This window comes from Perca fluviatilis, chromosome 18 (genome assembly GCF_010015445.1).
Source record: "Perca fluviatilis chromosome 18, GENO_Pfluv_1.0, whole genome shotgun sequence".
In the NCBI taxonomy this organism is placed as follows: Eukaryota; Metazoa; Chordata; class Actinopteri; order Perciformes; family Percidae; genus Perca; species Perca fluviatilis.
In genome coordinates, this window is record NC_053129.1 from 10208911 (window position 1) to 10224496 (window position 15586).

Here is a 15586-nt window from a genome sequence, read left to right on the forward strand (position 1 = left end):
AAACCAAACAAAAAGCTATTTAATATTTGAATGCCAAAATTGAAAATCAATACCCGACAAAGGTATAGTAGCCTAGCCTAGGCTGTATAGTCGGATATTCCTACTTCTTACCACTGGCCTAAATATATGTGCTTAATGATTTGAGCCAGGAATTGAAGTTTTTTGGGGAAGAGCCCCAGATCCCCCTGTTATAATGTGCCCCTTATGCCCCTATGCGTACAGTTATTAGCACTTCTGTCTTATTTGTGTCTCACTAAAACAGTACGTAGGCCTACATACAGTCCTGTCCAGCTTCTACCTGTGGACATGTTGCTATGGTGTTTGTATGCACAAAAACGGCATAACGCGTACTGGAAGTATTTGGGGCAGAGGGCATCACGTGATGGGCCGGGAATTGTAATTCCACTGTTTGGCCACTAGGCTATGTTCAATTTGCTTTAAAATCCAGCGCACTTCCCCAAGTGGGTCTGGTAATTTTATACATTGCAGTTGAACTTTTTTTGGCTTCATGCGCCACTGAGCAACTTTCATAATCAGAATGAATAATGGGGCTCCTGCTCATTATACCCCAGTGGGCCTAGCAACCGGGAACAGCCCATGGAGCCTTCCCACTTTGAGCATTTTGGTACGTCCATATTTTATACAGTCGATGGTTTGAGAAGATAAAAATGAAACTGTGTATTCTGAAAAAAAAAAAGGTAATTCAAAGTTATAGACCTAAAAGTCAACCTCATTTACTTCATTTTAGAGTTGGATGATACCCTAAATCGTAACAGTAGGCCGGCTGTTAAAATCTCCAGCTCTACTGAAAAGTTAGTGAATTTAAGATTTTCACTCAGACTGTAGCTCCACTCCACTCCATGAAACATTTTCTTTATTAACCATTCATATTTATATTACAAAATATACAATATAGCCTAATTCGTACAAGGACCATTATTCCAACATGAATTATGATTTCATATCATTTCTAGATACACGACGTTGCCTATTTCAAAGTCTTATTATGACGATTCCCCAAAAGGTATTAGGCAGTAGGCCTACCCTATGATTACTTCTTTCCAAACATATGAACTGTGAACATAAACAAAAGCTGAGTAATATCCTGGGTGTAATTGTTGTTGTTTTTTTTCCTACACATTTTGCCCCACATCAACGCTTTCTAACGCCAGCGACAGATGGTCGGCGGGCTATATAACCAACCCGCGCTGCTCTCTGGGTAATTACGGTAGGGGACGTCATCTTCCTCCCCCACACCCTAGGCTCTGCACAGCTCTTTTGCCGGTGAAAGCTTGGTCGGATAGCGTGGGTGCCATTTGGCGCAGTATTGAGCTACATCAGTCGACAAAGGGCGTCCAGTTATTTATTTATCGTCGTATTTGTGAATTTTATTTAATACATTTTGCCGTTAAGCATTCACAATGAGCTCAATTAACGTCAAAAAGCTGAAAGTGAACGAGCTGAAGGACGAGCTGAAAAAGCGTAATCTTTCGGACAAGGGGCTGAAGGCCGAGCTTATGGACCGCCTGCAGGCCGTGCTGGACGAGGAGGCCCTTGCCGGAGACTCCCCGCTGAACCAAGAAGCTGCAGCGGACGAGGGTCCCGGCCAGGCCGCAGACCTGGAGGGCATGGGAGAGGAAGAAGAGGGCGAGGGCCCGATAGAAGAAAGCATGGAGGCCAACGAAGAGGAGGAGGAGGAGAAAGAAGAAGAAGAAGAGCCGGAAAATGGGGGCGCCGCTGATGGCGCTGCCGAGGACGAAGAGATGGGTGAGGGGGAAGAGGACGGAGACGAGGACGACGAGATGGATCCCATGCTCAAGGGAGATGTCGACGACATGGAGAAAATAGACACAGATGATGGTGAGCCCGCGGACCAGGCTGCTGAGGGTGAGTCGGCCGGATTGGTTTTGAAAATGTGACTGGCTGGATTGACTGTGGCTGGGTGTCGTTAATGCTACCGCGGGAGGGAGCCGGCTGGGAAATGACTTAACGTTTATTTGAATGCGTTACCGTACAACAGAACGTCCATGTTGAACTAGCTAGATAGCTTGACCTCCATAAACCACCAAGTATTAGCCACGAACTAAAACGGTTAACGTTAGCCACTCATGCTAATTTGACGTTAGCATCGGTCACCACCGTTTTTGGCTAACCTTACCGTTAATAATTTTTGCAACGTTAAGTAGCGATAGTCCAGTCCCCAAACGTTAACCTAATACATTAATAGTTGAATGTCATTAGCGGCCTTTACTATGCGAATTAAGTGACGAATAACATTGATTTAACGTAGCTTAGTCCCGCTTTTCGTTTCGCTTGATTAGCGTGTTAGCTTGCCAGCTAACGTAATTTTCTTTGTCAGTGGTGCAGTGCTAGCTAGCGGGTCCGCCGGTTAGCTAGTTAGCTAGCTAGTTCAGTGGTTCCCAAATTCAAGATTGGCTACAAATGGGGTGGAAGGGTGGAGGCACACAAAGGCCATCATTTAGCGTTATATTATAACGTAACGTTACATTAAGAATGGTGTAATGTTAAAGCAGCATGTTGAAAAGGTTTGAAGATGGGGCAGGCGTAGATCTGCTTGTCTAGCATGTTGTTGAGTCGGTCACTGGTTGGAATAGAAAGTGTCCTTGTTGGATGAACATGATAAATGTGGGTTTACCTTGATTAGCCACCTAGGTTATTTAGGGTAAGATATGGGGAGGGGTGGGTCAATTCAGATCTGACTACCTATTCCCATTTCCTTGCATGATTCATTTGTCCCAGACAACAGTAGACTTGTCCTCCTTAATATATTATATGCAGGGTTAATGTCCCTATTCTTTACAGAGACTTGTTTTTCCAGCCCCAGCAAACACTGTTCACAATGTTCATTTGGACCAGCCTACATTGTAATTATTATCTGGTCATAAGAGCTGTTACAATTTGTGAAATATCATTGTTTTTTTTTTAAGTGTAATCATGAGGTGTTACCTCTTAAGTTACCTTACTATTGATGATTATGGTCGAAACTATGTAACTAATGAACGGGCTTTGTGGGCCAGAACCCCACTGCCAGTCCGACCTCTTTCTCACAAAAGGAGCACCTCATTCTATATCTTTGTTCTATTTTCAAAGGGGATGCGGACAAAGACACGAATGCTGATCAGAAGAATAAGAAGGGTGTTAAGAGACGCCGGGAGGAACATGGAAGGGGCTACTTTGAATTTATTGAAGAGAACAAATACAGCTGGTAAGGATGGGACAGAGCAAAAATGGCCTTCAGCATCCCTGAAGCGCCATCCATAGCTTTGTTGAACTGTATTGGCTTTAAGTGCCAATGCACATAACTAGCATGAGGAAAACCCTCATTTTCAACTATTATACTATTTAATAACCTTACTTTCACACATGTTTTGAGGGTCATCCCTGACTACTTAAAGAGCCTTACCATTTACCTTTTACAGCGCCCACTCACATTTGTGTCTTTTAATGGACTGCATTCTGTAGCAGAAGTGCAACTATCAAGTCTATGAATTTTCACATCTGTTCTCATGCCACTTATTGTGTTGGAAAGCCCATTGTGTCCTCAAGGTGAATCAAGGCTGCTCAAAAGAACCCAGAGGAAAGTAGCAGATGTGCACTTTGAATAGAGGGAGGGTGGGGAGGAATAGCTGGGAGGTGTGGGAGGAGGGTTCCACTGCTGCAGGGTAGCACAAAAGGATATAGCAAAATTCCCAAAGAGTTTGGAACGTCCACGGAGGAGCTCGCTATTGACCGTCCATCGTTTTGCCTCGCAATGGTCTTTTTTTTTTTCGTTTTTATTTCACTGGTTGTATGACGTCAAAATGCTATTTTCTGTCCCATGTATCATGTCTTGTGTGTATGTTATCATGGTGTGATAGTGTGGATGTGTGTGTGTTTGCAAGGCTATCCCGCGCAGGTGACATCATGCACGGGTGTTTGTGTGTGCATACATGTACGTACTTCTTGGTCAGTGTTTTGTTTTCATTGCGCTGTTGACACACTTGAGGATCAACCGGCAGAAACTGGAATTCATTTTTTTCCCTTTCTTTTTTTTGTGGACTTTTATTTTAATTTGTAAAAAGTCTGGGACTCTTCATAAATGTTAGTTGCGCCAGAATTGGTGGAACACCATATTATTGCGGCCTTTTCAGGTGCCCCCCCCCTCTTTCTATGTAATAGTGCGTTTTATTGCAAGTGTCCATATAATTCAAATTGAAGGTCTAGCTTTTCTCTCCTTCTCCATTACCATATTATCCCCCCAATGATCTTTTAGAGCTTGAATCTACTCTATGGTAGGCCAGTGGCCCCCTGGATAGCTATGGGCCTATAGAGCAGCAGCCAGTGGTTGACCCACAGGCTGACTGCACTGACCATATGCTCCAACTCAGACAGTATGTTCTCCAGAGCCATCATTAATCTCCCCCACATCCTATTGTACAACATACAAAGCTGTTTAAGAACAGCAGCAATGACAGATGTCCCCAGAGATGACCACAAATCTTTTTTTTTTTTTTTTTTTTCTCCCTACTAAATAATTACCGTATACCACTGGAATTGGATAATTGCATCAGGTGGAACAATTCTTAATACTCATTGAAATGTTAGATACAACATTTTGACTAGTGTCTTAAATTTCCCCCCAGAGAGTTGGGTGTAAAGCTACAGAGTTGGTAAGTTGCTGTAGCTCTCAGGATACTGTGATAACTTATTTCAAGCAGCCAAGTATGGTCACAATTTGCATTGCATAGAACTGATTGAGTATGTCATGACCTTTTTTACATTTAGGATTCCACATAAGAAAATAACCGCACCTAGTATCACTTTGACACAGCAATTCTGGAGACCATACACACACTGAGCTGAAAAGGGAGAGATCTTTTAAAACTTTCACCAAATGAATAGCCTTGCATGCTAGGGCTAGCGGAGGTTCTTTCTTTTTGTGTATCTCATATTTTAGATTTCGCTGGATACGGCAAGGTAAGTGTTGTCTGCCAAGGCCCACCATACAGCTGACAATGCAACAACTTTGGCGGCTCGCTTGCCCAATTTACGGTTTCCATTTTGTATTGTTTCCCCTAGTCTGTCTTTCCCCTTTTCTCCCCAAATATTTTCAGCAAGTGGTACCCAAGGCATCTATATGTTCCATGCAGTTGCATAGACATGTGAATCTTCTAATTGACTTGCTTGGTATCTCTTTTCAGGGCCTCATTTAAGTCCCCTGTGCCACCCTTGGAGGAAGAAGACGAGGAGTTTGATGACACAAAAGTCTGCCTGGATACCTGTAAGTGATTTCTAATGTGACAAATTAGCTGCATTTTAAAGGAATGTTTTTTATCTAATTTTTAAATGGTATTCCAAGATCCAAAATTGTAATAAGACCTGTCCAAGAAGACTTAAATGGCAACTTACTGGAACACTAACCACACTTGTTTATCAGAGACCTATTTATAGGCATACGGATATTGATGAGTGTGCTTTTTTTTGTTTGTCTAGACAACTGCGACCTGCACTTTAAGGTGTCACGGGACCGTTACAGCGCCTCATCTCTCACAATGGAGAGTTTTGCTTACCTCTGGTCCGGAGGCAAGGCCACCTATGGCGTGAACAAAGGCAAAGCCTGCTTTGAGATGAAGGTACAGTGACCATGCCGACTTCTTGTGCACCTGAAACAATTCACTTTTCCTTGCCCTATACACCCTTCTTCTATGTTTTTATAGGAAGTGTAAAATGGTTTAAAATAAAAAATAAGACTCACATTGGACAAGTGAAAATAATCCTAATACATTTGTTCATGTGTTTTGCTGCACGTCATCAGATTGCAGAGAAAATTCCTGTGAAGCACATTTCCAGCAAGAACATGGAGATTCACGATGTGCAGGTTGGCTGGTCCCTGTCTACTGGCACCCTCCTCCTTGGTCAGTGTCTTTTTTATGTACACCTTAGTCCTCTGTATGTTATAAAATTGGCTGTGTAATACAGGCATTCAGTATCGGTGGAATGAAGTGTTGAATCCAGCAGTGACTTTCTATTTACCTGTGGCAATGTTTGTCCGACTCGTTGCCAAAAATAATTTCTACTTGGTCGCATCACGTGTGGTGTAGGTCAGACTGTTGAAGAAAATGTTAGGACTTCTCTGTCTAGAATGACTTGAACGTAATGGGATACCATTACTTCTGATAAACAAAATGGTGACCAAGCTGATGCAGCCATTTGCTATGATGCATTAATGCAGAAATACTGCAGGGCTCCCAAGTACTCGTACTGTGCAGTGTCTTGGGTGGACCTCGCATCTCATCAATTGGAAGAACTCTGACAAACTGTGCTGGGTGTATTTATTTATTTTTTTTAAGCACGGCGGTGGGCCAAATAAGGTGACACTTTAAAAAAACGAGCCTTCTGTGACCCTGCAAGATTAGCTAGTCTGTCCTTAGATGTCCCTCTAGTGGTTCATGGGCAGCATGACACGTTAATGTAAAATGGCTCCAGCTCTGGCTGCATCATAGTAATGGTGGCTGGCCTATTGCCAACAGAGGATTCTCACACCATTCAAGAGTCCCAGTGACTTGAGACGTGGGGTTTCGTGGGCATTCAGAAGTGTCATTCCGTTTGCAAGCTGTCACAATGTTTTAGTCAATTAATGGTTTCTCCCTTTTTTTTTTTTTTTTTTATTTAGGTGAGGAGGAACATTCTTATGCATACTCTGGGAAAGGCAAGAAGACCACCAACTGTGTCACAGAGGACTTCGGAGAGACCTACGAGGAGAATGATGTTGTCTGCTGCCTTATTGTAAGACCTAAATGTTACTTGTATTTTATTAGTTCATTAAAGTAGATGAAAACCAAGCTAAAGTTGGAGCAGAATTGATGGGTCTCAAAAGAACGGGCTGGGTACCAAATTTTGACACTTTAAGGCACCGACCAGATTGCCTCTTTTTATTTTTGAGTATTGAAAAATGCCTCGTTCTTTACCTAAGGAGTAAATCTACCAAGATCTAATATCTACATAGATCTAATAATGTTTGGGATTGGCTGTCTAATGTTACACGTCGTAGAGTCCTGCAGGGAAAACTACGCACTGACGGTAGAATGAGTTGACTACGTATTATTCCCTCATGTATATCGGAAACTGGATGAAATTATGTCCCATTTGATCAATCTGAAGGTTACAGAAAAATACTTTGCACATCTACAACGTGAGACGGGTGCGTCGGAGGGGGACAAGCAGGTCAAAAGTTGCATAGAAATTCCCGCACATGGTCTTAACTGCAAAAAATATAAAGTTTAAAAGTAGGCAACATTCGGTACTAGACCATCCTCAGGCAAATCAAGATGGTCTGAGAAAGCATTCTCACGTGAATGAAGGGCCACATTTTATTTTAAGTTTAATTTGTCCGACTAGCTGGTACATGTGTTCTTGCATACACTTTCATCACAAACCTTTTTTGCGTCTCGCTTTCTTTGCTTAGGACTTTGAGGGCGAGGATGTGGTGTTGTCCTTCTCCAAGAATGGCGCCGAGCCGGCTGTCGCCTTCCAGATGAACAAGGAGACTCTGAACGGCCAGGCCCTTTTCCCACACGTCATCTGCCACAATTGCGCCGTGGAGTTCAACTTTGGCCAGATGGAGACTCCGTACTTCCCTCAGCCTCAGGGCTACACCTTCCTGCAGCAGATACCTTTGGATGACAGAGTCCGTGGGCTCAAGGGCCCACAGACCAAGGCTGACTGCGAGGTGAGCATAGTAATACGTAGATGTTTTAATTAGTCCAATGATTTTCATTGAAATTTATAACCATAATATTTCAGGAGTTTTATTTTTTTGAAGTCCTTTTTAATTCTTTCGTGGCCTTTCATGTTATGTAGATCATAGTGATGGTCGGCCTTCCAGGCTCAGGGAAGACTACGTGGGTGAAGAACCATGTCCAGGAGAACCCTGGGAAATACTACATCCTGGGCAGTGACACCATCGTGGACAAGATGATGGTCCGTACTAATACAGCTGTCATTTTCAGTAGCACTGGACAGAACTGTGCCATGCAGTGTCTGCCCTCTTTTTCTTCGCGTAATCGTATTTTCTCCTTATTCAATACAGATAAACAGCCTGAAACGACAGTCCAAGGACATTACGAAACTGACCGCCATTTCCCAGAGAGCACCACTTTTCCTGGGAAAGTTTATTGAAATTGCTGCACGCAAGAAGAGAAACTACATTCTGGATCATGTAAGAGGCTTGTGCTGATAAGTGCCGTTTTGTGCGGAAAAGTATAAAATCAGCCATTTACGAATCGGTGTAATTCATCCTTTCCTCTTCCCCTGCCCCCCCCCCAGACTAACCTGTCTGCCCCAGGCCAGAAGAGGAAGATGTGTTTGTTTGCAGGCTTCCAGCGCAAGGCTGTGGTGGTCTGCCCCTCTGACGAGGAATACAAGCAGAGGGTACAGAAGAAGGTTGAGAGCGATGGCAAGGAAGTGCCTGAGCATGCGGTCTTCAAAATGAAAGGTATTAAAGATACTTGTAGTAGTAGTCGTCTTTTCTTTATTATTAACTTTCTTTATTGGGAGCAAATTCACAGGCAGCAGCATAACAGTTCCATGCAACAGACAGGGCTTCCATACTTTCATTTTTTTCCAAAATTGACATGTGAATAGTATAATATACATAAAACAAAACAGATGCATAAATAAGGAAAATACTGAAATAAATGGATGAAATAAAGATGTACAAAATAAAAAATAAATACATTTAAAAAAATAAATAATAAATGAATAAAAAATAAAAAAATAAAAAAGAGGAAGGGGGGGGCTCAGTCGTCACTGTCAGGCAGAGATGCTAAAGATTCAATACAATTTAAGAGGTCTACAAGTTATTTCAAATGCGTTTAAGGAGCCATTGAGGGAAAATCTGAGTTTTTCAAGTCTAATGGACAGGAATCTTTTTCTTTTTTTACATTGACAAAGTTGTTTGTTTTTTGCTTCTGTCAAATTCAGGTGTATTTCTTTTTTGCATCCCTAATCCTGTTGTGGTTTGTTGTCCTGCTGTTACAGGCTTCTACTCTCTGCCTGCGGAGGGCGAGAGCTTCAACGACGTCGTCTTCGCCGAGCTGCAGAAGGAGGAGGCCGGAAAGCTGCTGGAACAGTACAAAGAAGAAAGCAAGACGGCTCTGCCGGCCGAGAAGAAACCCAACCAGGGAAGCACGACGCCAAAACGAGGCGGTGGCCTGTGCGGTGGCGGCCGCGGAGGCAAGAACCAGTTTGGCCGCGGCAGTGGGCCCGGCCAGAGGGGCGGTGGCCGCGGAGGCTTCCAGAGCAGAGGCAACTTCAGAGGAGGTAGGACTGCTTGATTATTGGGGGGGGGGGATTATCACTATTTTATATTGGTCCATATTGAAATCACAATTATTTAACATGACTTTTGTCTTTTGGAAAGATGTTCCAATTACTGAACCAAAAAAAAGTTAGATTATGGATTATAGAAAATTTAGAGTTTACATGCAAAACATAATGTGCAAAGTCTGTTTTTTGTGATCATCTGGAGCCAAAATCATGACTGCGATAACATTTTGATTAATTGCACAGCCCAAGGAGGTATTGGACGTTTTGGGATGTAATCAATGCCATTTTATATAACAAATGTAATGTTGTGTAGACCATATATGTAAGCAGTTGAAAACGTATGAATGCTAACATGAACTTTTTTTTCTTTTTTTTTTTTTTTCTGATGTTTTCAGCTCCTGGCCCTCGTGGCGGCTTCAGCCGTCCACCTCGTGGCTTCCTGCCTCCCCCACCCTTCAGAGGAGGGTTCCACAGCCGTGGGAACTTCAACCGGGGCGGTGGCCCTATTCCCAGCCTGGGCGGATCCCCCCGGGGTGGGCCAATGAGGGGTAACATGGGACCCAGGGGTGGCCCCATGAACAGAGGTGGCCCCATGAACAGGGGTGGCCCCATGAACAGAGGGAACATGAGCAGAGGAGGTGGAGCCAACATGCACCGTGGTGGATCCAGGGGACATCACAACCAGGTGGGTTTGACCTGAACACATCGGTTCTACTAATTAACCATGTAGGAGACTTAATATGTAGGATTATCTGCTTTCTTCTGTTTTTGGAATATGCATTTTGAACTTTCAATTTTGTCAAACATGTCTAATGGCTCCTAGACTGGCTGAAGGCTTTTTATATTTATAGTAACATTTTTAATCTGTTCATTATGCGTATTATTCAAGTTTGTGGCTGCATGGTCCTCATTGTCCTGCCGCCCTCCTACAGTTTCAGCAGAGAGGTGGTAACCGTGGCAACTTTGGCAACTTCGGAAACAAGAATGGCAACTTTGGAAACAACAGGAACGGCGGCAACTTTGGAAACAGGAATGGCATGGACAAGGCCCAGGCCTTCAACCAGAGCTGGCAGCAAGGGGTCAGTATTTCTGCACTTGACAAGTCGTAGGTTTGCCCGTCGCATGTTTAGGCCTCTTTTTGTCAATGCCGCCTTTATCAAGCCTGAGGCTAGAGTCCAGGTCAGGACCGAGTCCAGATGAGAGACAGTCCAGACGGAGACAGAAAAAGAATCCTCTTCAAGACCACGTACTTGTTTGTTATTTATGCGATGGACCAAATATCTTCAGGGCTCAACGCTAACTTTTTAAAGTGGTTGCCGGCTTGGCAACCAGGCATCAGCTTTTGGTTGCCGGAATTGACAATAGGGTTTTTAAACTGACTACATTTGGAGCAGTTAATTTCTAATGTAACTATACCACACATTTTAATAATGAAACGATGAGATAATGGCTTGCAATATCATTTCCTGTCCCCCTCAAAAAGGGGTGCAACGGGTCCCAAAAACTCAAGGTTCGGATGACGGTCTTGGGTCACGGATCGGATCAGTTTTCAGATTTAGCACAAAATAGGGGGGGGGAATGTAAATGAGTATTAAAAATATAATGGCAATAACTTAACAAATTACTTCTCACGAATAAATTTCGGTTAAAAGACAAACCGATGAGAGAAGGGTATTTACAATAACTTTGAATGCACTGCAAGGTTTACCAGTAAACGCAACCTTTTGTCCTGTCCGTTTTTAGACAGCAGCAGTGATCATAGTGCTAGTTTGTGTTGTAGCTCACAGCTCTAGCGGCAGACGGTTGGACATCCCACTGTTGGAATCCTACAGCGAAATATAGTCCCACTACACCGTTCCAGTTTTGTCTTGTTACGGAGTACAAAGTGCTCGCTGACATGGTGTCTGTGGTCAAAACTAAAAACGATTGCATTTGTGCACCTGCGCCGAGGCATATGACTCAGCCAGGCATATACCAGGCGGCCAATGTCGATGCCTGTTCTAGATGGATTTTATATGAAACAAATTCCCATGTTCTGAACAAGAGCGCATTAGGAAAACAAAGTCTCAAGGTGTGTGTGTGTGATATGTATGTTGTACATTTGAAAGTAAACTTGGCGTCTCTTGTGTGTCCTGTGCAGTTCTGGAACCAGAAGCCATGGAGCCAGCAGTATCAGCCGGGATATTACTAAGACACTTGTTGTAACGGACTGGTGGCCGACACTGAGACCCACCGCTAGCCACGGAACTTCCCTCCACCCCCGCTTTGTTCTTCCCCCCCCCCCCCCAAACCCACTTTTAATGATCTGGTAAACTGACAATGAAGACTAACGTGATATGGAGCAACAACATTCCACATCAGAGAGGCAACCCAAGCTTTATATTCTCTAATATACACATGTACAACGTGGGTTCATTTTCATTCATTCATCTGTTGAATTTTTTTTTTTTGTGTATATTTTCATCTTGTTTTCACCACTTTTTAAATGATCGCCTTTTTTAAAAAAAAAAATCTCGTTTGTAAGATCAGGAACCCTGAAATATTTGGCTAGCCTGGCAGATGTTGAGATTTTTTTTTTTTTTTTTTTTCAGGGTTGTGCATTTTATCTGTGCTGTGATTTCTTTTTTTTTCTTTTTTTTTATTACAAATTGTAAATATTTTTTTGCTTTTTTTGCGTAGTTTGTATAAGTAGTTAAAAAAAACGGTAATGATTGAAAGGAACCTTGGCTTATTAGCAAGAAGCATGGTAGCTGATTATATTGTTAGGCTGTACATGTCAAGAGTCCACTGTCTGACAGTGAAACTGAAGTAACAGATGACTTGTCTTGTTCCCAGTATCAAACTTGTAACCTAAACTCCATAGACGTACAATAAACAACTCGTTGGCTTTTTTACATTCTTCCTGGCTTATGACTTTTGATTCAGTTCAAAGGTGTGTAAAAGACCTTTGAATGGGCGTTGTCCTAGTTTGCTACTTCAAACCGTAAGGACATCAGCTCCGCTACAAGCCCCAGTTTAATACTCCTTAGTGAAGTATTCCCTTAAAGTGTCCGTCTTTGATACGTCCTTTAGCTATTCTATTGTCCATGTCTTTCAGAAAGTATTTTGACGACGCCATTTTAAGGATTTCTCTAAGCCATTTTTAGTACATTTAGCCTATATTTATTTATTTTTTTTTTTTTTTAAATAGTCTTAATTAAATTCGTACACTGACTACACTTGATTTTCAGGAGGAAGTGTTGGTCCTAGATGTGTCCATCAACGGTTCCTTTAGTGCAGTAGACTTCTGAAAAACAGCTAGCACTGATTGGTCTCAACTAATTTGTTTTTTTATTTTTATTTAACGGCACTATAAAAAAAAAAAAAATTCAACGCATTTCTGATTGAAGCTCAGCACAAAAAAGTGAATGAAAGCAGGCAGGGTTACTCATTTTCACCAGCAAACCTAAAGGGCTACACAGCATCGCAACACATCCACTTATTACCACCACCGGTCAGACAGATGGGGGCGGCAACAACTCAAAAGTCATCGTTTGTAGTTTGGAAGCACTCCATAGTTGTGGTTGGTGACTGTGTGGCCCGGCAATACCGGCAGCTCCTCATCCAACGGCTCCTAACGTGCCCCAAGCACGATCTCCTGGCAGAGGACGCCCTGCTTGTGCGTTTCAACACAGCTGGGGAAACGAGACCATCGCAGTAGATCAGATCAAACCCGGTGTGTGTGTACATTATTTTTTTTTTTATCTGCCCATGTTGATATTTAATAGACCTGTAAATACGTCACCACTATTTCATCCATGCACGAATGTCCATGAATTGACTTTGAGTAATAACTGTATTGTGATTAAGAAAGTGTTAGTTCGCCCAGTTACTGCTGTGTGATGAATTGTCAACTATATTTAAATGTGCGGAGAGTTTGTGTGCCCTCCTGTTTTTATTGTACTGGATACATAAATCTAGCGGAACGCGGAGCTTTTGAGTTAACGGTATAACCTTATAATACAACGGACTATATTTTTTATCGCTTTATGTTGCAGGTTGTATATCAGGTCTTTTTATTATTAAACCAACCAATGCAAACACTTTGAGACTTTTTGGAGATTTGTCTTTTCTATCTTCCAGTTTTTGATATTTGTGTTTAAAAAAAAAAAGAAATTGGGACTGTATTTTCTTTTTTAATTTGTCTCAACTCTATTAAAGTTAAAGAAGCTGGTATACAGTGACTTTGTGGTTTGTTAGTGTCTATACAAAAAGTATTCTCCCCGCTCAGAGGTTTCCAGGTTTTTATTTCCTTACATTAAATTGGAGGTTTAATGTGGCTTTTTCGACACTGATCACCAGAAAACAGACCTTTTTAAATGTCAAGTGAAAATGAATTACAAAAATAAATGTTTGCAAGTATTTAGCTATGCACCTTTGGCAGTGATCACAGCCTCAAATCTGCATTTAAAAAGTCCTAATTGGATCCAGGACATTAACATTGTTTTTAAGCTATTGCTGTGTACTTTGGGCTTTATGCCCAGACTCATTATCTTCATAGAAAACAAATCTCCCAAAACGCAGGTTTCTTGCCGACTGCAGTTTTCCTCCAGGATTTTTATCTGCATTCATTTGACATTCTGCCCCTCACAAGTCTTCCAGCATGATGCTGCTCCCACCATGCTGCACAGTCTGGATGTTATGGTGATATATATATATATATATATATAGTCTATAGTCTAATAGCCAAAAACTCAACTTTGGTCTCATCAGACCTCCAAACCTTCTTCCACCTGACTTCAGAATCTCCCACTTGCCTCCTGGGGAAACTGTAGCTGAGGTGTCTTGTGAGTTTTAAGCCATTCTAGCAATATTGCTCTTGGGAAGGCAATATCTGTCTATCCACCATTGTGGTGCAAACCAAAATATCTCAACAACTACTGGATGGATTGTCATGAAATGTAGTACAGACATTGATGGTCCCCAGAGGATGAATCCTAATGAATTGTTTTCTAGGTTGACGTTTATGTTTCCGAGTGAAATATCTTTAAAACTATTGGATAGATAATGACTGGTGATATTTTTTACTTTTCCTCAACCTATTTTTTGGTTGTTACTGAAATCTCTTCCGGTCAGGGGTTCAGAGATGTAACCCGTCATCCCCTGAACCAAATTTCACAGCAATCCATCCAATAGTTGTCAAGATATTCCAATAACAACCCCAATTTCTACAATTTGTTAGTAGAAAGATTAACAAATTGTACTGAAAACAAAAACTATGCAGTGGGGATTTTCATTGATCTAAAAAAAAAAAAGCTTTTAATACTGTTGATCATGAAATCCTGTTAAAAAAAATGGAAAGGTATGGCATCAGAGGTGTGGCTTTTAACTGGATAAAAAAAACTATTTTGAAAACAGGAGTCAGTTTGTCCAAATGGGTAATCACAAGTCAGTGAGCCATAGTATTTCCTGTGGCGTTCCACATGGGTCAGTATTAGGCCCAAAACTGTTCTTTACCTAAATGACATTTGCGAAGTATCAAATGTACTAAAATTTACTGTTTTCGCAGATGACACAACTATTTTTTGTTGCGGGGATGACTTGCAGCAGATGCTGGAAATGGTCACAAAAGAAATGAATGAATTAAAAATTTGGTTTGATTCAAATAAGTTATCTTTAAACTTGATTTAATTCATGATATTTGGAAATCGTACTATAAATACTGATGCTAAAATAGTAATTGATAACGAAATAATTGAAATAGTCTATGAAAGTAAATTTCTGGATGTTGTACTTGACCACAAACTGAGCTGGAAGCCCCACATTAAATATCTGTGCATGAAGATGGCCAGGAGTATTGGTATATTGAGCAAAACTAGATACATATTGAACCAAAATACCCTCCATACTCTGTCCTGCACACTTATTTGACCATATATGTTATATTGTGTGGAAGTTTGGGGAAATACCTACAAAAGCACCTTACAAAATATTTGCACATTGCAAAAAAAAGAGCAATCATGATAATAAATCCCACCAGGTATTATGAGCACACTAATCATCTGTTTTTTGAATTCACATTTGCTGAAATTTATGGACATTGTTACATTCAAAACTGCACAATTTATGTTTAAAGTTAAAAAAATTAATTGACCATGTAACATACGCGCAATGTTTAATGATAGAGACAGGGGATATCATCTAAGAGGACAATGTATGTTCAAGCAACCTCTTGTGCAAACTGCTGTTAAAAGCATGTGTGTTTCCGTTTGTGGGGTGA

At 41.6% G+C, this 15586-nt stretch overlaps 1 protein-coding gene across 1 annotated transcript; it reads left to right on the top strand.

The window, feature by feature from the left end:
* The first annotated feature begins 1225 nt into the window (after positions 1–1225).
* hnrnpub (heterogeneous nuclear ribonucleoprotein Ub) lies at positions 1226–11832 on the top strand. The gene is made up of 14 exons (XM_039782757.1): positions 1226–1887; positions 3112–3226; positions 5202–5281; positions 5494–5633; positions 5816–5915; positions 6674–6786; positions 7466–7729; positions 7861–7980; positions 8090–8218; positions 8326–8494; positions 9040–9321; positions 9723–10012; positions 10260–10406; positions 11468–11832. The coding sequence occupies exons 1-14, from the start codon at positions 1422–1424 to the stop codon at positions 11516–11518; spliced, it is 2466 nt and encodes an 821-aa protein (XP_039638691.1). The 5' UTR covers positions 1226–1421; the 3' UTR covers positions 11519–11832.
* The last annotated feature ends 3754 nt before the right edge of the window (positions 11833–15586 follow it).